Source organism: Saccostrea echinata, unplaced genomic scaffold (assembly GCF_033153115.1).
Source record: "Saccostrea echinata isolate AGI-Se365-2 ecotype Australia unplaced genomic scaffold, CSIRO_AGI_Sech_v1 ptg000054l, whole genome shotgun sequence".
NCBI lineage: Eukaryota > Metazoa > Mollusca > Bivalvia > Ostreida > Ostreidae > Saccostrea > Saccostrea echinata.
The window spans coordinates 49,951,133-49,977,131 of NW_026889803.1; the positions used below are offsets into that span (position 1 = coordinate 49,951,133).

General features: G+C 34.0%; 2 protein-coding genes across 2 annotated transcripts; one reads left to right on the plus strand and one right to left on the minus strand.

Annotated features, from left to right (window-relative positions):
- Positions 1–9,447: 9,447 nt before the first annotated feature.
- Positions 9,448–14,269, minus strand: LOC133204559 (large ribosomal subunit protein eL22-like). Its single transcript, XM_061340308.1, has 4 exons — positions 14,218–14,269; positions 12,267–12,389; positions 10,013–10,134; positions 9,448–9,641 (listed from the first exon to the last, which is right to left on the minus strand). Exons 1-4 carry the CDS (start codon positions 14,224–14,226, stop codon positions 9,497–9,499), a joined length of 399 nt encoding a protein of 132 aa, XP_061196292.1. The 5' UTR covers positions 14,227–14,269; the 3' UTR covers positions 9,448–9,496.
- A 1,906-nt stretch (positions 14,270–16,175) lies between these two features.
- On the plus strand, positions 16,176–24,754 carry LOC133205298 (AP-2 complex subunit mu). Its single transcript, XM_061341075.1, has 10 exons — positions 16,176–16,294; positions 16,936–17,201; positions 18,815–18,897; positions 18,987–19,122; positions 19,569–19,716; positions 21,343–21,471; positions 21,682–21,817; positions 21,915–22,012; positions 22,121–22,232; positions 23,946–24,754. Exons 1-10 carry the CDS (start codon positions 16,221–16,223, stop codon positions 24,078–24,080), a joined length of 1,317 nt encoding a protein of 438 aa, XP_061197059.1. The 5' UTR covers positions 16,176–16,220; the 3' UTR covers positions 24,081–24,754.
- Positions 24,755–25,999: the final 1,245 nt, after the last annotated feature.

The window sequence follows — 25,999 nt, forward strand, 5'->3', positions numbered from 1 at the left end:
ACACTATTAACAATGCCATATAATTTTTACAGACACAAAACTCAAAAAAAAAAAAAAAAAAAAAAAAAAAAAAAAATGGAAAAAATGTCGATCTTCCAAGGCTCTAGGTGGGAAAAGTGAAGCGCCGCGTGGCCGGAATTTTTATTCTTAAATTTTCTTTGCTCAATCATGAAACATACTAACAATTATCATGCATCACCAAATAATATCTCAGACTTTAACATTCAAAGGGGATACATATTGATCACAATAAAACAAATATTAAGTAAACTTAAATTTAATTTCAAGTGTAATACACTATGAACCTTGTAGGCTGATGACTTAAATTAATTTCCATCCAAATCTAAGTAAGACTAAAAAAAATGAAGATTTACAATAAAATCACAAAATATATGGACTGTGTATAAATTAGTACTATTGAAATTGTGTTGTTGTTTTTTTTTTTTAATTTGAAGTATAGGGCCTTTGTTATTACTGTACCATAAATCAATTTACAGTATTTCAATGAAAAATGTATAATATAAGAAATAATATTGTGCCAGTAAATAGCCTCATAACTAACTGTTAACTAACTCGTGCATGCAATGTACCTTAATATTCCTCATATCCACACTGCTTTCATTTTAATTGAGTTTACACTTTTTTTTTCTGATTTATAAGTTTATCATAAAATCTTATCAATTAACAGATTCTACGTTAATTCTTTGATGACACTGCATTCAAATTTATGCATTTCTTTTGCAGATGAACACCTGTTAAATGTCATTATGATATGTCAATGTCGTCGTATCTACAATGTTCCTTTTAAATCAGTCACTTTCTACGTATTCAACTGTTTCATGTACTTTACACCTTGATAAACTATCAAAATCTTAGAACATTTAAACCATATTACTTTCCTTTAAAACGTATTATAATTTTATTCTGTTGTCAAATTATGCATTCCATGTTTGGAGATCCAACCGATTTTTTGTATTTGGTCTACAGCATCTAAACATTCATTTAATAAGTTGATTTTAATATGAACTGCATTATGGAAGTTTTGAAAGATTTTCCTTATTTTATTTCTAGGTAAAGGAACAAAACTACAGGACATATGGAGATATTGAGCAGTAATTAAGCTCAAAAGTCCATGGAAACAATACAAATCGGAAGCAAAGCAAACACGTACCTCTAATAGTATCAGAGGTGGGATCAGGTGTCATGGAGGAGTAAGCATCCCTGTCGACCGGTCACTGTGCTCATTGTCATGATCGGGCAAATGGAAAAATCCGTAGACAATTCAGTGTGTAAATAATGGCCTAACAATTAGTATGAAAAATATGGTCAGCATTTGACTTAATCATAGATTGAATTTACTGACAAGGTCATTGTATCGAACATAGAACTTGCAAAATGTTGACTTTAAAAGAGACTGTTTATATCCTTCTTTCATCAACTTGCTTGTCAATTGCTTGCCTCGTTTTAGAAATTGTTCGTACGTAAAGAATGCTCTTGCGTATCGAATCAACTGAGAGAAATAAACTCAATTTGCAGGTGAGAAGGTTATATTGCTACATAAATAAGAGAAGTTGACGATAGAAAAATTGATGTCAGCACATTAAATTATAAAGTTTTGTTGTTAGGTTATCATTAACGTCTTTTTCTAGTTAATATCTAAATATAAATCTCTGTGGTATCTCTTTTTTCAAGTTCACTGTGATACATCGAGTCGACATATGAATGGAAGTAACTACTGGTACATGTAATTGATAATAAGTCGTCGATATATCTAAATGTCGAGTTGAAGGCCACAGCAAATGTCGTCTCTTTCTCATGTAGAAGTTTTTGAATAAATTCTGAGTTAGGAAACAACACAGATTTCAGAATAATTAAATTTATAAAATATATTGCCCCCTTACTTATTGTTACGATATCTTTGCAATATTTATCCTGATGTCTATCTGTAATGTTGCAGGAATGTATTCCTGTAAGACATCACCATAATATTTATATGATAGCATTATATCATAATAGTATTGCTGTGATGAATTATCGAAGTATTACTATAATGTATCATTACGGTATTACTATGATAAATTTTCAAGGTATTACTATAATGTATCATTATATGGTATTACTGTAATGAATTTTCGAGGTATTACTGTAATGTATCATTATGGTATTACTGTTATGATTTTTTGTGATATTACTGTAATGTACCATAATGGTATTACTGTGACGATTTTTAGTGGTATTACCATAAGATATAACAAAAAATATTTACATCTCCAATGTCTTTGTCCGAGATAAAATTTCAAACGGTAAAATACTTTATTTCTACATAAATCTACTGGTTCATCGAAATGCGTGGTGAAAAAAAATCACGTGCGGGGCGACAGAAGCGGGGCTTGTAGCACGTGACTTTGCAGAATCAAGAGCATGTTACTAAATATGAGGAAAAACTGTCAGATTTTTTGGTTTCATGACTTGCGTGATAATTTTATGCATAAACGCCTTCGGCGTTTATGCAAATTATCACGCAAGCCAATCGATTGATCACATCATGAAACCAAAAAATTAGACAGTTATTCCTTAAATATGTGGATATGAAAAGGATTTGAAGATATATTCCCATACTATAATCTAATAATGGCATGATCGTTTCCATTTGCATTGTAAAACTTTTCATTTGTATTGTATAATTTTTTTATTTGTATTGTATAATTTATTGTATGATTTTAATAATATAATTATTGTATAATTTATTGCAAAAATTATACAATACAAATGAAAAATCATACAAAACAAAATTTATCTAAACCATTGCCTTTTGAACCAGGACTTGCCCTAGGGCTCCCAAATTTTACAAATGGTATAAATAAGAGAATAAAATAACACATGTGCCTCAGGAAAAAAAAACAAAACTTCCATATGACAATCGGGTGATCATTATGTCCCATGGGCCTCTTGTTTAAAGGAAGTTTTCAATCCTGAAATATTTCATTCGTTTTCGCGTTTTGGTTTACATACATACATGTATATATTAGATACAAATGCAAGTGTGCATAACTTACAATGTACAATAATCTATTACATGGTTGTTCCTGGAGGTATATGCCCCATTGTGTTTGTGTCACATGTAAACCCGAAAATAGGAAATGTTAAGGTACACGTACCCCTATTTATTACGGTGTTGTATTATTCAGGTATATGGAACTATGTCAAAATGATATATGATATGATGAACGTGGCAAATATCATGTCACAGTAAAGCGCCAATGTTGAATGAGTTCTCAATTTTCATTGGTTGACGGTTGTTGTCCTCAAGGTAATTTAAAGCCAATCAATTTACAAGGTATAGACACACCCTAGGTTTTTTCCCACGAGTGCAGAAAGGTCGATCTTGGTCTTCATTCACTAACTATGATAAATCAAATATCAAATAAAATTATCATTAAGAGCCATACAGTGTGTTGAGAATATTTCTATTTGCAAATGAAAACTTGGATCTTGTTGCTATAGTCTGTTGTTGAATAATTGTTAATCCATCTTTGAGGTATAATCAATACTATTTTAAACCGATATGCAGTTCTGTGGATTTTTCTAGAGAAAAAAAAAATATCCGGGTCGGTCGGAATATTTTCTTTGAGCCTGAATGTCTTTGAGTGCGTCTCGTTAAAAAAAAGGTGTTTTCTTTTTTGTTGTGGGTATTGTAACACTGTCAAGCACACTTATAGCCTGGAGCAATTTCGGGGGGGGGGGGGTGTTGAACAGCAGAATTGTGTTGTTTTACGTCCCATTCGAGCATTTTTCACTTATATAGAGACGTCACAACATAATAAAATTCCCTGACAAACAAAAACCTAGTCAGACATCACTAAAAAAGGTGCTTAACAGTATAGTTTAGTTATGTGGCGATCAGATAGGTTCGATCGCTGGTGGTCAGATAGCTGAGTTGGTAAAGCACCTGACTATAGTGATTCAGGGGGCCTTAGTTCTAATCCTGGTCTGGTCCCTTTCTGTTACATTCAGTGCCGTGACCACCACTGGACTTGCAGGTGAAAGTCCTGACAGAGGCAAAAAGAACTCGGGGTGGTGTCTTCGAGGGCGAAGACAATTGAAGGAGGAGGAATGCAATGGTTTGGACCGTGGATATTTCTTGGGTAGCTCAGTGGTTTAAGCACCTTCAGGAGTAGTAATGCAGGGGTCACTGGTTCGATTCCCGGTTCACCTATACATTTTCGCCTTTACTGTTACAGTTCTTTCCGATGGTATAGTTCATTCTAGCAAAATTATAGAAAGAGGGATACAGGTCAGACTGCTTATATAGGCTTTTACTCAAACCAAGTCGTAATAACCGAGGCACACTTGTCACAAAAATGCTTGTGGAAAGGATCCCCTCCCCTCCATTCCGATAAACCCCCTTAACTTTTTCTAAGTCTTCAATGTATTATATGTGAAGATCTGTCATGATTTCAACAAAAATAAATATTTCCCAACATTTTTTAATAATACGTATCACAAGGCATACCTTTGATGTATATGTACACAAGATAAAAATAAGTAATGAAAGGAAGTGAAAATATTTGGTGTATTTATTTACTGTTACTAAAAATGTACCAAGTGTTCTCTATACTATTGTTAACTTATTTATATTTATTCTTCCTTCTTCCTTGTACAACGCTAGAGGTCATTACTCATGAGAAAAAATGCTGTTCATCAGCGATTGATGTACTTTTCATCAATTGAATGCTAAAAGCATTTTAATCGGCCGCAAAATTTTTTAACTATGATATGTACAAGAAAGATTTTCAAATATGAAATTGAATTTTCTCAATTAATGACCAAGTTTGCCCCACCCTGAGACCAGACACCTGACGTATGAGTAGTATAACCCCCCCCCCTGCCCCCACACACCCCTTCTGATATTATTAGACATTCAATATATCATATAAAAAATTCCTATCATACCCATGGCCGTAGAAACCGGGGGGGGGGGGGGGGGACGGGGACCGTGCCCCAATCCCAAATAATTTTGCAGATATATAACTAAAGAAAACATAGCTACTATACGCTTGAAACATAGGTAATCAGAGATTACAGAGCTCACCTCAACGAATGTTGTCTTTAAGTAAGGCAAAGTCCCACACTAAACTAATAATCTAGTAATATGCATCCCTAGATGCAACATTTATGCAATTTAGGTCTTATAGGGCTTGCAGTTACTTGGGATTGGACTCATCTTAAAACTTTAAACTAGTCACTCATCCAGAAAATGTAAGTCAAATCCAGCATCTGAAGCAAGTTTGAGAGTGTCCCTCCCTTGATGCATCATCCATGTAAGTTTGGTTCAGTTAGGCTTTATAGTTACTTGAAAATGAGATCTGCTCCAAAAACTTTAACCTGGTCACTCATCCGGAAAATGTAGGTCAGATCCAGCATCTGAAGCAAGTACAGTAGTGTGCATCCTTAGGTGTATCATCTATGCAAGTTTGGTCAATATAGGGCTTATAGTTACTTGGAAATGAGATCTGCTCCAAAAAGTTTAACCTGGTCACTCATCCGGAAAATGTAGGTCAGATCCAGCATCCGAAGCAAGTTCAGTCGTGTGCATCCTTAGATGTATCATCCATGCAAGTTTGGTCAATGTAAGGCCTATAGTTAATTGGACATGAGACCTGCTCCAAAAACTTTGACCTGGTCATTCTTTAGCTGAAATTGCAGCATCTGAAACCTTGACTGGTACAATGAAACACACTAGAAGCATCCTCCATACATCTCTGATTAATATATAGGGCATAAAAGTACTTGAAAAGAAAACTGCGCCAAAAACTTTAACCAGGGACGCCGACACCGACGGTATTACATAAGCTCCCCAAACTTCGTTGAGGTGAGCTAAAAACGTCTCTTTTTTTATGCCCCCGTATCGAAAATTCGGGGGTATATAGTTTTTGCCCTGTCCGTCCGTCTGTCTGTTTGTCCGCAAAAACTTTAACCTTGTCCATAACTTTTGAATGGTTGGAGCTATGGCTTTCATATTTCACATGTGTATTTCTTGTGACAAGACCTTTCTTTGGGTACCACCATATTTGAACTTGGAGTTTGGCGCATGTTTGCAAAATTTTACCAAACTTTAACCTTGGCCATCACTTTTGAACAATTGGTGCTAGGGTTTTCATACTTCACATGTGTAATCCTTGTGACAGGACCTTCCTTTGGATACCAACAATTTTGACCCTTTGACCTTAAAGTTTGACCTACTTTTGAAAAACTTTAACCTTGGCCATAACTTTTGAACGGTTGATGCTAGGGCTTTCATACTTCTAATATGTAATCCTGATGAGAAGACCTTTCTTTGGATACCAACAACTTTGACCCTTTGACCTTGGAGTTTGACCTACTTTTTGAAAACTTTAACCTTGGTCATAACTTTTGAACGATTGGTGCTTCGGCTTTCATATTTCACCTGTGTATTTCTTAGGAAAAGGCCTTTCCTGGGCACCATTAATTTTGACCATTTGACCTTGATGTTTGACATACTTTTGAAATTTTTTTTAATCTTTTCCATATCTATTCAATGGTTGCCGTTAGCACTTTCATCTATCACAGGTTTATTCCTAGAGACAAGACCTTACTTTGTGTACAAACATATACATGTATTTATCTTTTCAATGATTGCTGCTAGGGCTTTCATATTTCATGGGTATATTCCTGGGTACAAGACCTTACTTTGGATACCAACATATTTGATTTGCATTAGAGAAAGTTTAACCTTTGCTATAAGCTGCCATAGGGGGCATCAGTGTTTCACAGACACACGTTTTTTTGTTTTTGTTTTTTTTTTTGCTTGTCAAGGTAGTTGATAGTGCCTGAAATAGCTGAAAACGTATGACTGTGCCCCCCAAACTGAAACTTTTTTTTTATTAGGGCTTAGATTGACCCTGTAATCAGTATAGTATTTTATATACATGTATAAATATTCCCTTCAATATTCTTTTTTATATACCGTACAGTGAAAATTTCTCAAAATTAAAAAACGGAAAATGATATCACATATCGATGCTATTGTGGCTAGTAAAAAGTCTCAGGTGGGGGAAATGGTAACACCACCCACAAGTCAGGTGCTTGTCTGAACCATACGCCACTGGCGATAGGGCCATGAATTTCATTAAATTTCGTAAAGGACTGTTTTTAACTTTTACTAGATCATGAAAACTTGTTTGTATGATAAATGCCCATGGATAAAGAAGGAAATTTTCAAAGATTTAATGTATTTTTAATATAGTATTACGGATCACAAAAGTTGGAAAAAGTCGTGCTAAACGATATTCACCAAGCTGATGCAAGGGAGGTAATGCGTACAAAATTCCATGACACGGTAGTCATTGTCAACTATAGCCCTATTTTTTTTTTGGGGAGGGGGGGTCTTCACTCCGCGAATTGAAACATGTTTGAAGTGGGGGTTTTTCACCGTAAAGAAGAAAGGCATATTTGGCGTATAATAAGCAGGAATCATATACATGTATATACGAATGATTTGGTCAGCTGACTACAACTGGGCAGACTTTACTGACGAAGCTATTAAAGCAGATAAGAAAAAATGTTACATTACCATGATTACATTAAAATACCTGGTCAAAAAATAACTCTTCTTTTCCTAAAGGAGCTTGGACAGATTTGAAGTTCATATTTTCCAAAATTTTCAGTACATCATGAATTATATGTTGCTAGGGCATTTCAATTTACCAAATGACTCATCTAGCCATACTTCAAGGCTTTTTTTTTCAAGGAAATCAAGACACAGTAACGGCAAAATATGTCCCTTTCCTATATCATAAAAGACACATTTATCAATAGAATGCTAAAATATCGCGTGTAGGATCGATGAAATTTCTTTTTCAAGTGCGCCTAGATTCCTACCGAAGCCCAATCTAAATCGATCTTGTTCTTTTAATTTAGGGGGAGGGGTGGAAATGGTGGTGGTTGGGGGGGAGGTAAACTTTGTTTAGCATACAGAAATGTCCATTTTATCCTCTTGTGACGTCACTCTTTTGGATGTTCCATTATTTTTCAGGAATAGAAAGATGCAAACAAGTCACAAACCCTTTGTGTTATATACAATTATAGTTCTTCCTCCCTTAATTCTACAATATTGATGTTAAACTTGAAAGAACTTGAAAAAAAGCTATAAAATTAGTTACAAGGTAATATTCCCTATCCTGAGAACACTTCGTCCTTCTGTTGCGCTCCCCTGTCAAGCTCATTGTACAAAGTTCTTTGAAAAATTGTATAATTTAAAATCTTTCATAAGTAAAAGTCAATAAAAACAAGAAGTCTGTGAGCCATTATTCACAAGTAATACCCCCGCTCTGTGAATATTCACAAGATCAGTTATGGAAAGACAAACAGGCAAATAGGAAGTTGATATCAAATTCGTACAAAAATGGTTCCCATCATATTGCATTCCTCAACAAAAAGTGTGCTAAAATTTCAAGCATCTGCATTGAGTAGTTGCTGAGAAAACTGCGACGAAAATTTGTTATATTGTATAGACAGATGCAGGGATAAACAGGAAGATAGCATCAGATTCAAACAAAAATAAATCCCACTATATGGCATGCCTAAACAAAGAGTGTGCTAAAATTTCAAGCATCTGCGATGAGTAGTTGCTGAGAAAACTGTGACAAAAATTTGTTACATATTGTACAGACACTGACAAATAAACAAGAAGATAACATCAGACAAACAAAAATAAATCCCACTATATCATCATATGGCATGCCTAAACAAAGAGTGTGTTAAAATTTCAAGGAATTCAAGCATCTGAAACGCGTAGTTGCTGAGAAAACTGCGACGAATATTTGTTACATATTGTACAGACAGGTGGACAGATAAACAGGAAGTTGACATCCGATTCAAACAATAATGAATCCAACCATATGACATGCCTCAACAAATAGTGTGCTAAAATTTCATGCATCTGCAATGAGTTGTTGCCGAGAAAACTGTGACAAAAATTTGTTGCATATTGTGCAGACACTGACAAATAAAGGGGACGTTGACATCAGATTCAAACAATAATGAATCCCGCCATATGGCACACCTAAATAATGGGTGTGCTAAAATTTCAAGCATCTGCAATGAGTAGTTGCTGAGAAAATTGTGATAAAAAAATTGTTACGGACAGACACACACACAGTGAAACACACACACACAGGCAGACACATAAGGGTAAAACAGTATACGCCCCTTCTCCTTCAGAGCAGGGGCTATAATGATAATCCTTTTTTTTTTAAAATCTATTATCCCTTAATGATAATTAAAATACTTTAAAAATTTTTAATACAATTTTTTGTAATTTACAACTTTACCAAGAATCTTGTAGAACGAGTCATGACAGAGTAAGGCGAGATATGAACAATTAATGTTGTACTATGTGCCTCAATATAAATCACCACAAACACCTGAGCTGACAGAGTTTATTGTACAGATAATGTACATAATAAATAAAAGTCTATTCATCCTCCTCCTCCTCTTCGTCTTCATTGTTGATCTGGAAGTACCTCAGCTCGTACGACTCTTTGTTGTTGGCCACCACACGCAACCAGTCTCTCAGGTTGTTCTTCTTCAGGTACTTTTTGGTCATGTACTTGAGATACCTGGAATTGTACAATTTAAAATCCCACATCAGTCTGAATCACTCGTTCTAAACCTCCTCCCCCAACAAAAAAAGCTTTTGTTAAAAAATTTGTGAACCTCTAAGTGCAGCAAGTTTACTGAAATTTAACTAAAACTATAAGAGTAGTGTTTTTAAAGAATTTCACATAAATATTCTACTTTCCATGATCTTGACAAGAATGCTTTTCTTTTAAATTGGACCAAACCTATTGGAGTAGCATTTTGAAAGGATTATTCATAAATGGACATTCATATGACAGATATTTTATCATTAGATAAGCTCCTCTGGTCTTTCACCAGTATAACTAATAAAATCTAAGTAAAGTATTAAGCAACCTTGGTTATCAGTTACCTCTTGGAGAATGCGACATCAGATGTCAGGTTTATCTTGTTCTTATTCCTCTCCAGAGCTACATTGTTTCCAAAGTTTCCAGTCTTTCCATTCACCTTAATCTTTTCCTGGAGGAACTTTTCCTGTAGACGATGGAAAACATGCCACATGGGATTAGGGAAGGTGGCCCTAACCCAGACTAGGGAAGATAACCCTAGTCCTACTTGCATAAGTACAAAATTGACAATTCAAAAATCAAAATTATGTCTATATTACAGAATAGATTGGCATCTTCTAAGAGTAAATTTGTTTTCATAACAATGGTCAACCAGTTGCATCTGTCTTCAAACAAGAGGTCCATGGACCAATACACTCACTGTAGTTAATATTGCCCTGCCATTCTTAATTAGCAAATCTGCCCCCAAGGGTGTGATTTCAACAAACTTGAATCTACACTTTAACAAGAGGCCCATGGCCCACATCGCTCACCTGAGCACTAAGGCTAAAAAAAAAAAGAGAGCAAAAATCAGTTCAGTATTGAAAAGCTTTAATGCATAAGTGGTCCCAAACTACCCTTTTAAAGGGGGGGGGGGGGATATGATTTGAACAAAATTGGATCTACACTTACTAAAGATGCTTACATCGATATTTCTTTGTCTGTGACTTTTTTCCCCTTCAAGTTTGAACTTTCATCATGGTCCAACCCTACATCTGGAGGTCATGGTTTAAACAAATCTGAATCTACGCCACCTGAGGATGCTTTCCTATACTTTCCTATGTTAAACTTTGATTATCTATTGTGGGTCCACTCTACCCCAGAGGGTCATGAACAAACTTGAATCTACACCACTTGAGGATGCTTCCACATAAATATGACCAATCTTGGCTTTGCTGTTCTTGAGAAGAAAATTTTTAAAGATTTCTGCTATATATTCCTATGTAAAACTTTGATTGTCCATTGTGGCCCCACCCTACCTCAGGGGGTCATGATTTGAACAATTTAGAATTTACACTACCTGAGGATGATTCCATACAAGTTTTATCTTTCCTGGCCCAGTGGTTCTTGAGAAGAAGATTTTTAAAAGATGCCATTAATTTTTCACTTATTTGTAATTATCTCCCCTTGGAAGAGCACATGGGCCCTTCATTTGAACAAACTTGAATTCCCTTTACCCAAGGATACTTTCTGGGAAGTTTGGTTGAAATTGGCCCAGTAGTTCTGGAGAAGAAGATGAAATTGTGAAAAGTTTACAACGACAACAATGCCGACAACAACAACGATAGACAACAGACAAATTTCGACCAGGTGAGCTAACTTTAAAAATATGACAAATCATGGTCTTGCTATCTAAGATGAAAGATTTTTTTTTAAAGATTTTCCTATGTATTCCTGTGTAAAAATTGAATACCCATGGTGGCCTCACCCTACCCCCAGAGGTCATGATTTGAAAAAACTTGAATGTACACTACCTGAGGATGCTTCCATATAAATATAATGACTTTACTGTTCTTGTTGAGAAGATTTTCTCGATTTTTCATATGTATTCCTAGGCAAACCTTTGATCATCCACTATGGCCACACCCTACCCCAGGGGTCATGATTTGAAAAAACTTGAATCTAAATTACCTGAGTATGCTTCCATATAACTATAAATAATCATGGCTTTGCCATTTTTTTTTCAAATTTTTAAAGACTATTCCCATATATTCCTATGTTAAACCTTTTTCACCCACTGTGGCCCCACCCTACCCCTAGGGGTCACGAGTACTCAAGTCTACACTACCTAAGGATGCTTCTGTATAAATATGACTAATCATAGCTTTGCTGTTCTCAATTTTTTTGTACATATTCCTATGTAAAAATTTGTTCACATATTGAGGTCCCAACCTACCCCTCAGGAGTAAAGAAGAATTTTTGCCCCACCCCTCAGGCCCCAGGGGGGCAGGGACCATGAAATTCACAAATTTTGTCCCCCTTCACCCGTAGATGCTATATGCCAAAATTGGTAGAAGTTGATTGAGCGGTTTCAGAGAAGAAGCTGAAAATGTTCAAATGTTAACGCACGTCGCACGCCAACGGATGAAAACGGATAGCAATAGGTCATCTGAGTAAACTCAGGTGACCTAATAAATCAGTACAAATAGGGAAACTGTATCAAGAACTTCTATGAAATACATCAAAGATTGTTATAACATAAAATTAATTAATTAAGTTTATGCTCCCTTCATTTTCTAAGTGCTATGTCTTGGTTAATAAACCCCTCATTTTACTTACAAAGCTTGCAACATCCATGATTCCATCTTCCACTGGATGAGTGCAGTCTATTGTATAACGAAGACTTGTCTTCTTCTTCTTGCCTTTTCCAGCAGGCTTGGGTTTGCCAGCTCTCTTGACGTTCTGCAATACACATTACATGTAATCAAATGTGACAAGTTTTTCTTCTGTAAATAAGTTACTTCATTTGCATAGATTTAATTTGTTCAGACTGAACTTGAATATGCCCCTGTCAAGATATTAAGGACCCTCTTTCATCTCTCTTGAATACTAAAAGTAGTCCTTTGCTAGCCAAATGGTTACTTGTTGCATGAAAACAAAATGACTGGTAATAATGTGACTGAAGTAATCATAATCATTCTGCTACATGTATTCATTATCTCACCTCTCACTCAAACATGATGGAGTAGTTACCTGAACACTTTTGCTTACAAGCGTTCAAATGCAAAATCTGTTTAAACTTTGATTTGGGTTGCTTTTTATTAGTCCAATAGTACAAATACAAGTACTCACATACTTGCAACTTTTTGTCTTTGCAAACTGCATTTAAGGTCAAGATCTACTAAATGAAAGGTGCCTACAGATTTCTCAAATTTGAGAAATGAATTCCCTTAATGATGCTTTATAACTTTAGCTTGGTCAAATAAGGTGTTTCGGGCCATAATTTGTAGGTAAGCAAGAAGAAAAATCATATTTTAAACTGTCATTTTCAATGAAAACCTAAGAAAAAACAGTCATGAATACAAGAGTTTTTTCCAAATCAGACAAAAGAAATGTATCCAGATTGCCTACAGTCTCTCAGAAAACGGTAATTTGTATGTTCTTGGCCTCTTCTTTAAAATGATATTAAATTGAATATAGGTATCGAGATTACTTTTCACATGATTTCAAACTGAATTCCATGAAAATACTTGATTTTGCACATAAATCTATTAGAGCCATAAAGTACGGGAAAAAGAAAGTTGAAATTGATTATGACGTCATAATGGATCTAGCACCAAAAAGTAGTCTAAAGCATTTACTAGATCTTGACCTTAAATAGCTTAATCAAGGTAATCTGAATATCAAATAAAATCTATCTAATTCAACGAATATAACTCCATCAAGAGATTGTGCTGGATCCAATAGTTAAAATTGGGGCTTGCTGAAAACCTTTTCCTACTTTTTCTGTGAAAACGAGGACTATATACTATATATTGGTAATATTGGTTTCTATATATTAAAAATACTAATACATGACGTACAATGTTAGTCTCAGAAAGTTCTAAGTATTGATACTGTTCAACTTGTTTTTAACCAGTTTTATCATGCTTTTTTTCAAAATCTTGTTTTCCTGAATAGAAAAACTAGAGGCTAATGGGCCACAATGCTCACAAGTCAATATGGACTTGTTCTTTTCTCCAGCATATTTCTATGCAAAACTTTGATCACATATCCTTACCCAGCCCCAAGGGTCATGATTTCAACAAACTACTACATATCAATAAGGTTCATACATATTATAAACAAAGACCCAAGTACCTGTGCCAAGACACAGATACCACTTCTCTAAAGAAAATAAAGATTGATCAGAGTGATATATATATATCCCCTCTATATAAAGAAAGGGTATATATATCACTGATCATTCTTGGGTTTTGGTTTATAAATATATATGTACCTTATTGCTATGTATGTACCTTATTGCTATGTAAAAAAAGTACTTTTTTATATATCAATAAGGTACATACATATTTATAAACTAAGACCCAAGGACCTGTGATCAATCATATAAAAATTCAGACGCCTGTGAATATACAGCCCTACTTTGTATTTTCAAGTCGAAATTAATCTTCCTCTTAAGTTATGACTGACATATTTTTGTCTCTCACTTATCTGACCAAACTAAATTCAATTAAGAACTCTAAATATGACCTTTTTCCTCAAATTTTACTAAAACAAAATTTTGCACCTGTGGCATGGTTGAGACCTCGTGTGAAAAAGACCGATAACGAGGCTGTATGGATATTCTACAAATTAAAACCGTCGACGGAATTGGATTTAATTTTGTCGGAATTTTCCAGATTTATTGATGAACATTATATAGGAATCTGTTTTCTGCAAATTAATTTATAAAAAAAACATTACGAAATACGCTTATGATTATTTTTTTCTTTTTAAATTCAAAACACAATATTTTTTTTCTGATTTTGTATCATACCGGGAGTTTCGCGTCACGACCAAAAATGCATTTTCTCTCTTATAAAAGTCATTGATTACTCAAACCGGAAGTGTATTTGACCGGATTTGTGAAAAAGGTGAGAGTAACAAATAATCATAATGAAATATTATTTGTCTCTATATGTTTAAATTCGCATATTTTGTGCAGAATAACTACAATAGCACATTGTTTGTTATGCAGTATATGCATTTTACTTGTTTTTTGCTATAAAAATTGTTTTCTTACGGCGAAAACTAATGTGATGTAGGGGGGCGTTGCTTAAAGCATATGTACAATACTTGTATCTAATGTGTTATAACGTAATAATCGACCATAAATGTATATTTTTTATTATGAGTAGTATAATCAATAATATTTTTTCTTGTGATGCATTGTTAAACGTGTTTTCTGCTGATCATACTTACAAAATTGGCATTACTATTACCAGTAATTTGAATTATTGATCTTGTAAGACTTGTATTGAGCAGGTCCAGTACAATCTCTTGATTTAGTTATATAGCTTGAAATAGCTACATAGCTTTATTCAGCTATTAGAAATAGCTTCATAAAGCTATTTATATGCAGTTTCTCACACGAACTTTTTTTTTTGTGAGAAATATACAGTAAGTCGCAAGTATAAATTTGAATATTCATGTATGTGCTATGGGCTATCAAAAAAGCAACCCAAATCAAAGATAGTTTTAACATTGTAGTTTTGAATACTTTTAAGCAAAAGATTCATTTCCACTGTTTGGATAACTGTACACCACCTTGTGTGCTTTGAGGCATGGATAACTATGGTTGCTTCACACTGCGACTGTGCTGAATTATCTTGTTCAGGGATCGACATTAACGGTTGTCCGATTGCCGGGGCAAGTAAATCTCAGTTCGGGCAATTGAAACTGCTGATGTACTTGTCCGATAATATTTCTGATAGATTATTTTTAATCTTACATTAGTTTATAAACAAAACAATGAATTGAACATTTGATTTCTACCAGGAATATGACATTGTTTTTGCATTCAGAAATTCCTAGATCATACCGTTTATCAAAAAATCGGGTTCATTATTCTGTTTTTCTTTCGTGGTAGCTAGTTGACAAAAATACGCTTTCCGTCTGACAACTTTCTTTACATTCTTATGAAATAAAATATTATAAAATAGTTTATTTATTAACTCACCTAATATAAGAACACCAGTTATTCTTGGTGCACGATGTATTCTGATCAGGACATGTATGTTTCGAAACATGGCAACTATTTTCCTTTAGCGTTGCTTCAGTTTTTCGGGGGGGGGGGGGGGGGGGAATCAAAATTCACAAAAAGATCACATAAAAAATTATTTTCAAAAATATGAATTTTATTTTTAAGGAAATATAGCTGCATAGCAGTGTGAGTTTACAAATATTTAAAATGAAGCATGAGCAGCAGATCAAATTTTTTCTGGCGCTTAACTTGCCAAATATTAAGCAATATCTCACTTTATTTACAATAATAAATTAAGATACCAGTTCTCTTATTTCTAAATTTGGGGCAACCAAGTTTTGCATTCGGACAAGTCAAAGTTTGAGTTCTCACTTCACTTGCCCAAAGGGTAACTGAATCTGAAAGTTAATGTCTATCCCTGTTGTTGTATATATATATCTCAAAGGGGTTATTGTATCCCATTTGGACGATTGGTCCCAATCTATTGAGTATATGTACAATAATTTGGTCTGTTATGTTTCGCTGTAGGAAGCAAAGACAATGAAGAAATGATAGGAGGATTGTTCATATATAACCACAAGGGAGAGGTCCTCATCTCCCGTGTGTACAGAGATGACATTGGGTAATAAATATGTTTGCTCATCCAGTTAAACAGGTTTGCCACACTACCCCAATAGAAGGAGTATAAAAAGGAATCATTCCTCTTTACAGTGATAATAAAAACATTATCATATATGGGATGTACAGTGCTAGATTATTAGTTTTGTATGGGAATTTGCCCTACTCAAAGACAACATTCATTGAGGTGAGCTCTGTAATCTCTGATTACCTATGTTTTATTACTGTAAAAAGAAATGATTCCCTTTTTGGGAGATACTTCCTATACTAGGGAATATTTACCAACCTGATTAAGGAGAAGACATAGTACTTGATGCAGGATAGCTGTTTTGTGCTTAAATCCACTGTGATGGCATAAAAACCTAGGGAATTCATATGTGAATTTTCTTTTTTTTTTTTTTTTTTTTTTTTTTGTGATTCAATCCAATTGAACTGTGTTCTACATGTCATCCAATGATTTTTATTTTTTTGTTTTCTCATGAAAATGGTTTCCTTGAATATGATGCAAAAAATTCATAAATTTTTAAAAATGCTGTCCAACCAATATATTTTTTTTTTTTTGTTTTGTTTTTTTTTAAGTTGAAGTTCATGTATATTTATAACAGTCTAATAACAGTAACTTGTGTAATCCATGTATGTTTTCAGGAGAAATGCAGTAGATGCATTTCGAGTCAATGTCATCCATGCACGTCAACAAGTGCGGTCCCCTGTGACCAACATTGCTCGTACCAGCTTCTTTCACATTAAGCGGTCCAACATCTGGCTGGCAGCAGTCACCAAACAAAATGTCAATGCTGCTATGGTCTTTGAATTCCTACTCAAAATGGTGGAGGTTATGCAGTCATATTTTGGAAAAATCACAGAAGAGAATGTCAAGAATAACTTTGTCTTGATATATGAAATCTTAGATGGTAATTTTTTCCCTGACTTAAGTTTTTCTAAAGTGATGTGGAATGTTTTGAGTACCGGTAGTAATAATTATGTCTCCCCTTCCAGGGGAGACATATTGTTTTTGTCGATTTTCTTCTTCTTCTTCTTCTTCTTCATCCAAATTTTGTCCAGGCCGTAACTTTAATACCCTTTGACATTAAGACTTCAAACTTGGAACATAGATAGATGACATTGAGAAGGAGTGCACGCCACCAACATTTTTGACCTTGACCTATTTATAAGGTCAAGGTCAATCTTTTACATCAAAATAGAGTTTAGCCCATAACTTGAGATCCCTTTGATATTAGGACTTCAAACTTGTAACATAGGAAGAAGACCTTGAGACAAAATGCACTGCATTAGAATTTTGACCTTGACCCCTTTCTGCCTTCAAGGTCAAATAGGGAAAAAACACGATCTGACCATGACTTGAAAACCTTTTGACAATAAGACTTCAAACTTGGAACATGCAGAGGTGGTATAAAGGAGGGATGCATGCCACCAAAATTTTTGACCTTGATTCAATTATTATAAGGTCAAGGTCAATCTTTTACATCAAAATAGAGTCCAAGCCATAGCTTGAGTACCCTTTGATATTAAGACTTCAAACTTGTAACATAGAAAGAAGACATTGATACAAGATGCAACACACCAAAATTTTTGACCTTGACCTCTTTTCTTCCTCAAGGTCAAATAGGGAAAAAAACTTGATTAGACCATTACTTAAGAATCCTTTGTTATAAAGACTTCAGACATGGAACATGCAGAAGTGGTATGAAGGAAGGATGCATGCCACCAAAATTTTTGACCTTGATCCAATTATTATAATGTCAAGGTCAATCTTTTACATCAAAATAGAGTCCAGGCCTTAGCTTGAGTACCCTTTGATATTAGGACTTCAAACTTGTAACATAGAAAGAAGACATTGTTACAAGATGCAACGCTTCAAAATTTTGACCTTGACCCCCTTCTTCAAGGTCAAATAGAGAAAACATGACTAGACCATAACTTGAGAACCCTGACATTAAGGCTTCAAACTTGGAACATGGAGAGGTGGTATAGAGGAAGGGTGAATGGCAACATTTTTTCACCTTGACCTATTAATAAAGTCAAGGTCAATCGTTTACATGAAAATATAGTCTAGGTCATAACCTGAGAACTTTTTGACATTAGGATTTCAAACTTGGAACAAAGAAAGACAACATTGAGACTAAATGTACTGCATCAAAATATTTGACCTTGACCACTTTCTTCAAGGTCAAATTAAGAAAAACACAACCAGACCATTACTTGAGATGCATTTGACATGAAGACTTGAAATTTTGTACACAGAATTTGAGTTGAGATGCACTGCATTATTATTTTTGACCCTGATCATATATTTGCACTCGTTAATGTTGGTAAAGAAGGGGAGACATGTGTTTTTTTGTAAAAAAAACAATACCTACTAGTTTTCTTATTTTATTGTTTGTGATTGAAATAAAATGTTTTTGTCCTTGTGTATCCTGAAAAAACAGCATTCTAAAGGGAGTTGTATCTTTTATAAGAAAATATCAGATCTTTAAAATTAATAATCTGTATTGATACCCTGCAGAGATCCTCGACTTTGGATATCCACAAAATACAGACACAGGCATTTTAAAGACTTTCATCACTCAACAAGGAGTCAAATCTCAGGTAGGTATATGTACCAAGAGATATTCTACATTTCTCAATCATGTGAGAGTCTTTATTTATTTCATAATTGTTGATTTCTGTTTATGCAGAGTAAAGAGGAGACGAGTCAGATAACGTCCCAAGTTACCGGGCAGATTGGCTGGAGGAGAGAGGGAATCAAATATCGTCGTAATGAATTGTTTCTGGACGTGCTGGAATCTGTCAACTTGCTTATGTCACCTCAAGGTTTGTAATGTACTGTAGAGGCACAAATTTTTGTTTGGATAAAATTTCATTGATTTGTCAACTTTAAAGGTTTTGTGGGCATCAAATTCATTGTTTAGAAAGTAACTCCATTCAATATATAGTTGTATCAAAATTTCGTGCGGGATTTAATTTCGTTGACGATTTTGTACAACGAAATTTTATCCCCAATGAATATTTCTGCTTTTACAGTAGTACCAGATTGACAAGAAAAATTACTTCCTGTTATTTATTAGATTTTTGTTTGAAATTCATAATTCTATATTTTTCTGCATTTGCTGATTAGCAGGTGCCAGTTATGAATTCTTAAATGAAGTTTTTGCAGTAGAGTAGCTATATTTATCTTTTTAAGATAAAATTAGAGATAGAGTAGCTATATTATCTTTTAGATATAGAAGTCGAATAGTTTTATGATTTTTTTTTCATAGGTCAAGTATTGAGTGCTCATGTAGCTGGAAGAATAGTGATGAAAAGTTACCTCAGTGGAATGCCAGAATGTAAGTTTGGAATCAATGACAAAGTGCTGATGGATAGCAGAGGCCGTGGCAATCTAGATGACTCTTCCACTAGACCTGGGTATGTCTACCACTATGAAATGTAGCCATTTCACTATAGCCATTTAATTATGTTCATGCATGTAACTAAATCCCAGAGAACAACCTGTGCCATCATCAGTTTTGTGAAAATGATAGAAATAGGAATTTCTTTGCCTTGACCATGTTTTCACATGCAAGAAATCTGTTGATTTCTTATTCTATCAGTAGAAAACAGATATTTTTTTGAACAGTTTTGTGAAGAACCAGAATTAAAAATCTTAATTATTGGTCAATGAAAACAAATAGGACTTGCAAAGAAAATAAATAAGAGTGAATGATTAGAGAACAGTATGTCTGATATCTTAGCATATCCAAATAAAAAATTTGTGCTTTTCCAGCATACTTTTATGAAGGCTTTGAAATCAAGTCTAGTTTAATTGAAGAATACATGAAAATCTTCACTTTGTTCATTCAAATCCAAGTCACATTAACAGTTTAATAAATTTTACATGGCTTGCTGATTTTTGGAAAGGGGAGGATACAGAAAAAATAGTGATGCACAATGAAATTCAGTTTTTGTCAAATATAAACAAAATTTCCATCACCCTAACCTCTTTCCTTCTTTTGATGTGCCACTAAATATCTGGGAAGTAAGGACAGCACTTTAAACAGTTCTTAATACTGTAATAAATACAATCAAACCTCATTATCTCAAATTCTATGGGACCAAAAAAACTTCCGGATATCTGAGTAGTCAAGATATCAATGGTTAGATATTTAAAGAATAAGTGGTTGGGACTTCCCATTCACTTTGACATATCCTATAACAGGTATTTTCTGCAGTTGGATTTTTTTGCAATTTGACCCCTGAAAGGTAGCAAATTAATTTTTGCATTTTCAGTTTCTGCGGTTGCATTGTACCACAAAAATTTTATTCATGGAATATGAAACCAAATTCTAATGATTTGGCAGATAACTGCCATGTTTACATTTTATAAATTAATTTAAAGACATGTTGATCAAAGGTGCATGAGAACTGGTACTAATCTTTCCTATTTTTTAGTTAGTCTTTGTAAACTATTTTCAAATCCTTTCCATTTCATACATCCGTAGGCATAATTCTTTTTTTAGAATATAAAGTAAGAAGATATGAAATAACGTTAAACCAGGTTGTACGCACCACTTATCAGACTCGCACATAAAAAATATTTTATCAGTAATTAATATTAAAGAAATATTTTGCGATTGTTGTCCTATTTGAAAAATTCAGCAAAAATTTGACAACCGCAGAAAATACCCATTATACTGTATTCATGGTATTGGAGAAATCAGTGCTCAAGATACTTAAGTTCAAGGGTAATTACAAATTAAAACTTTCGGATATCCGAGTATTCAAGATATAAATGGTTAAATAATTGAAAAATAAGTAGTTGGAACTTCCAATTCACTTGGACATATCCATGGTATCCAAGATATCAGCATTTGAGATGCCGAAATTAAAAATAATTAAACTGAATAAATGAGTGGAAATTATCAAAAAAACGGACATCAGTATTGCACATCAGTCAGACATGCATACTGTGATGATGGCTTACAGAAATCAAACCTATCTTATATGTACATGTAGCTAAGTGCTTATTTTACTATTATGAAATGTATTTTACAGAGCAAGCAGCGGAAAGAGTGCAATAGCAATCGACGACTGCCAGTTTCACCAGTGTGTAAAGCTCAGTAAGTTTGAGACTGAGCACAGCATCAGCTTTATTCCACCTGATGGAGAATTCGAACTCATGAGGTATTTGTTTGTAATAGTTCAAACAAAATTAACTTATGTGTCTTTCAAAATGCAACTTTAAAAAGACATGGACTTTGATCCAACAATTTTTGGTAATTCAGTAAAACATCATGTGTAATTACTGTAAAAGAATGACATGATATATCTGTAGATGAATTTTAGCAAAGCCATCTTGTATTTCACCATCCAATGTTTCCTTGTTTTCTCTAGATATAGAACCACTAAAGATATAAGTTTACCATTCCGAGTTATACCACTTGTGAGAGAGGTTGGACGTTCAAAGATGGAGGTCAAGGTCGTAGTCAAATCAAACTTCAAGCCCTCATTGCTTGCACAGAAAGTTGAAGTAAGAATAACTGACTGTTAAAGAAACTTAGGAACAAACTTTATTACATAAGATGTTGCCTTGCTTTTGAGATGTAAATTGCTTTGTTTATATTTAGGTACGCATTCCAACTCCATTGAATACCAGTGGTGTACAAGTGATCTGCATGAAAGGCCGAGCAAAGTACAAGGCTAGTGAGAATGCCATTGTTTGGAAGTAAGTCTACTCATGAGTCTAGTTTAGAACAAGAAATTTTTATACTTTTGTTTGAAGAGCAAAAAATGTTTTATCAATGATGCATATTAAGTGTTTATTTTGATGTAGGATTAAAAGAATGGGCGGGATGAAAGAATGTCAGTTGAGTGCTGAGATTGAACTTTTGAACACCAGCGACAAAAAGAAGTGGACTAGGCCCCCTATATCTATGAGCTTTGAGGTGAATAATTTTCAAGGATGTTGATCTCAGGGCTATTCCAGGAAAAAATGTACGGGAGGGTTGGACGGCACTTCATATATTTTTGTATGGGTAGTGGGTCTGGAGCAATTAAATATGTATGGGTGGTTGTCCTCACTCGATATATTTTTAGATGGGTGGTTGTATTTACCCTCACAAATAATCAAGTGCAAAGTACTTCTTTCCTCTCATTTTGTATAAATCGGTAAATACTGATATTTTCGTCCTAAACAGTTGTAAAGTGTGTTTACATTGAAAGTGAAAGTAGAATCGAACAAAACGGAAACAAGGGCAGATAACTATAAAAGCATGTGCAACTGTGACTGCAATGACAGTGGGGGATTGGAAAACGGATTAGTTGTGCTTTGGACTCCCTGGTCCAGTTTCTTTTCGCCAGTTTAATTAAACATGATTACATTGGTAAATTAAATGATATTAGAAACAATCAGAAAGATCGTTTTATTTTAAATCGAAAGTAGAAAAAAAACGTTTCTGATAATGAACGTTTTAGAGCATGACTACGGAGTTTGCAAGTCAAATATTTTACTTTATACCACATACAGAGTAAAAGGAAGATGAGATATGAGTTTGAAAACAATATGAAATATATTATGTCAAAAACATGCCAGTTAACTTGTCAAACTTGTATGCACCAATGGTCTAAGTTGTTAGATGGGATTTAGAATTCATTAAATATATTTTTTTTAATCAAAGTTTTCACTTCATAGACACTGCCTACAGAAGTTTAGTCCCCCTCCACCCCCCACCCCCCAAAAAGAAAGCAGGAATCATTTTGGTATGAACAAGGTGAACAACAATTTATTAAGGATAGCTAGGCTATAATTTACAATATTAATTTTAATTAATCGTAGGAATGTCATTTCTACTAGTACATGTGTATACATACTTGTAAAAGCTTTACCTAAGCTTTACAGACTACAAAGTCATGCATCAGAACAGATATACAAATCACTATAATAAAGGCTTTCAGTGGTGTGTATCATAGGCCTAAAGGAACATATTTTTTTAAGCTGTAGCAGGAACACGGGGAACTGTTTTACAAAAAAACTTATTACTAAGACTAAAAACTTTAGTTGTTTATAAAATCTTACAAAACTTATGTTTCTGTTAAAAATTGTTGGCATAAAACAATCTCATTTTTTTTTCAAAAAGATTAAAAACATTTTTAAAGTAATTAATGCAAAAAAGAAATTTATTTGCATAATAACATTTTGATCTTAGTCATAAGTTCTTTTGTAAAACTGGCCCTGGTTGGATAGATGTCAAAACCCAACACTCATTGGAAGTAGATCAATTACAATACCTGAAAAAAGTACATAAAATTTTATTGCATATATATATGTGACACAATTTATTTTTAAAATTTAGATGGGTGGTTGTATCAAAAGCAATTTTAAATTGATGGGGGTGGGGTAGAAGGTAATTAAAAATGTATGGGTGGTGGGGTAAAAATAAAAGTGCCTTCCAACCCCCCCCCATGCAATTTTTTCTGGAATAGCCCTCACTCAATAGTCAGAGCAACACTTTTTGTGTTCATTATAATATTGAAAAAAAAGAACATAACTGATGACTCTCCAGATTAGTTAATTCTACCATTCACTAAAAATTGAAAGGTTAAAAATGCTTTTTAATACATGTACATGTAGCAATAATAAGGTGATGTGCATTTTTTAGGTTCCATTTGCTCCTTCTGGATTCAAAGTTCGCTACCTTAAAGTATTTGAACCAAAACTGAACTACAGTGACCATGATGTCATTAAGTGGGTGCGATATATTGGCCGCAGTGGACACTATGAGACCAGATGCTGACCATAAGTCTGTAAACGTAAAGCTGAATATTAGGACTTCTCCATTGGATTCAAAATAGACATTAATGTTCATGGGATCAGACATGTTGTGAATGCTAAATACTGATAGAGATTATGTTAAGATATATTGGTTGTATAGATACTAGGAATTGGTGACAGTTATTCCCCTTTACATTTTAAACTGTGAAAGTATTTGGTGTTACTAAGTGTGTAATTTTTGTTCTTAGCTTATTGTAAATGTTATGAAATTTTATGGATATACATTTGTAAGTATGAAATTAAAGACATCTTTCATTTTACCTATAGTATGATAATCAGCTGTTTATTAAGTAAATATTGTAATTTATATATTCAGCCTCTGTAACAGTGACCTGTAAGCTATAAATGATATTAAGGGATTTAACTACATGTATATAAAAACTTTTACATTGTGCCAGCAAATGTCCACCTTTCTTTTTTGGAAGATTTATGATTGTATATTTAAATGAAATTTTTCTGGTAAGATGTTTAGTCATGTTATCAGTTTAATTTTTGATAGTTTATGACACTAGAATAACAAAAAAAATGTATATTAAAATTTTATCTATTCTATTGAATGACTAAGTTTGATGCCAAATTTTGACATGAATTGATGTGTAGTAATATATTAGAATCAAATAAAAGTTAATCCCTGTCCTTTCCTTTGTTTTTTCAGTAATGTATGAGATTTGGAGAAATGTAAAATAACTGTTATGTTTGCTACATGGTCATCATGCACATTCGACATGGTAAATACCTTAAAGTACATGTACATGTATGTATTTTAACAATGCAATTAATGCATTTCTGTTTGGTCTTCTGCCTTCAATACCTTGCTGTATATTATACGAGTGGTGGACTTTCTACAAACAGTTCAGGTAGAGTAGCTTTGGCTTTTTGATAATTTTGTTACCTTCTAGTGTCTCCTAATATGCATGTGCCTGCTAGCATGCTGTCACAAGTGACATGGTATCAATGTTTTATATTGGTTCACTGCTTGTATCTGTAAGAGTTGTCTGTATTTTGGCATCAGGAGTTATCGATTATTTCAGTTACACTCTATTGGTCACCGAGTTGTACGTAAGTCTATGTTGCTTACCGATACTATATTTATCCATGGACACTCATCAAACTTGTTTGATAAGTTTGGCCAGTTATTTGTTCTGGGTATTGCCGGGTATTGATCGGAAGAGGTTTGGATGCTGTGACGTAGAATTTTACCCAGGCTTAGTGATACTGGAATTGGATGTGTGCAATGTTACCCATGGTTAGTGAACTTGGATGTGTCTTGTTCCCTTGTTGAGTGATCTTGGGATTCAGTTACCTGTGTAGTTTTTATAGCGGTGCTGAGTGCAAGACCTGGGCTGATGACAGAATGTTTACTTTAATTGTATGAAATACCACAGCTCAGTGATCACATTTCATAAGCTATTTTGGGGGGACTTGGTGTCACATGGTGAATTGATGGGGTGGGTTGTCTTGCACTCAAGGACATGTTGGACCTGGGAGGTTATGATGGGCCATAGACATTATCATCAGGGACCTATATATATGCTTAGTATATAGGTCTCTGATTACGCTACGTGTAGACGTAGAGAGAAACCATCCAGTGATGACCCCATGTGGACTTTCTTGGCCATGTTTATACTTATTGTACATATGTAGATAAATTCATTGTTAATTTTTACATATCTTATTTTTTGGTGAAAGGAGTCATCCAAAGTTAAATTGGTTTTTGGTAGTAAGAATCCATCTCAACTAGAGGTCTATTGTGACATATGTTAATTAGATCATATCAGATATAAATGATTTAATGTGTGAGAATTGAAACAAATTATAGAACCAACAAAATATTACTAGATTTAGAATGGTTTCAATTCTCTAGATCTGTTATTTATGTCT

What these genes read in the sequence shown, in the direction of transcription:
- LOC133205298 (XM_061341075.1), top strand. Translation starts at nt 16,221, where the DNA reads ATGATAGGAGGATTGTTCATATATAACCACAAGGGAGAGGTCCTCATC. An exon ending in GTGTACAGAGATGACATTGG is followed by an intron (nt 16,295 to 16,935) that starts GTAATAAATATG and finishes GTATGTTTTCAG; the next exon opens with GAGAAATGCAGTAGATGCAT. An exon ending in AACAAGGAGTCAAATCTCAG is followed by an intron (nt 18,898 to 18,986) that starts GTAGGTATATGT and finishes CTGTTTATGCAG; the next exon opens with AGTAAAGAGGAGACGAGTCA.
- LOC133204559 (XM_061340308.1), bottom strand. An exon ending in TCATGGATGTTGCAAGCTTT is followed by an intron (nt 10,135 to 12,266) that starts GTAAGTAAAATG and finishes CATCGTCTACAG; the next exon opens with GAAAAGTTCCTCCAGGAAAA. An exon ending in GATGTCGCATTCTCCAAGAG is followed by an intron (nt 9,642 to 10,012) that starts GTAACTGATAAC and finishes GTACAATTCCAG; the next exon opens with GTATCTCAAGTACATGACCA.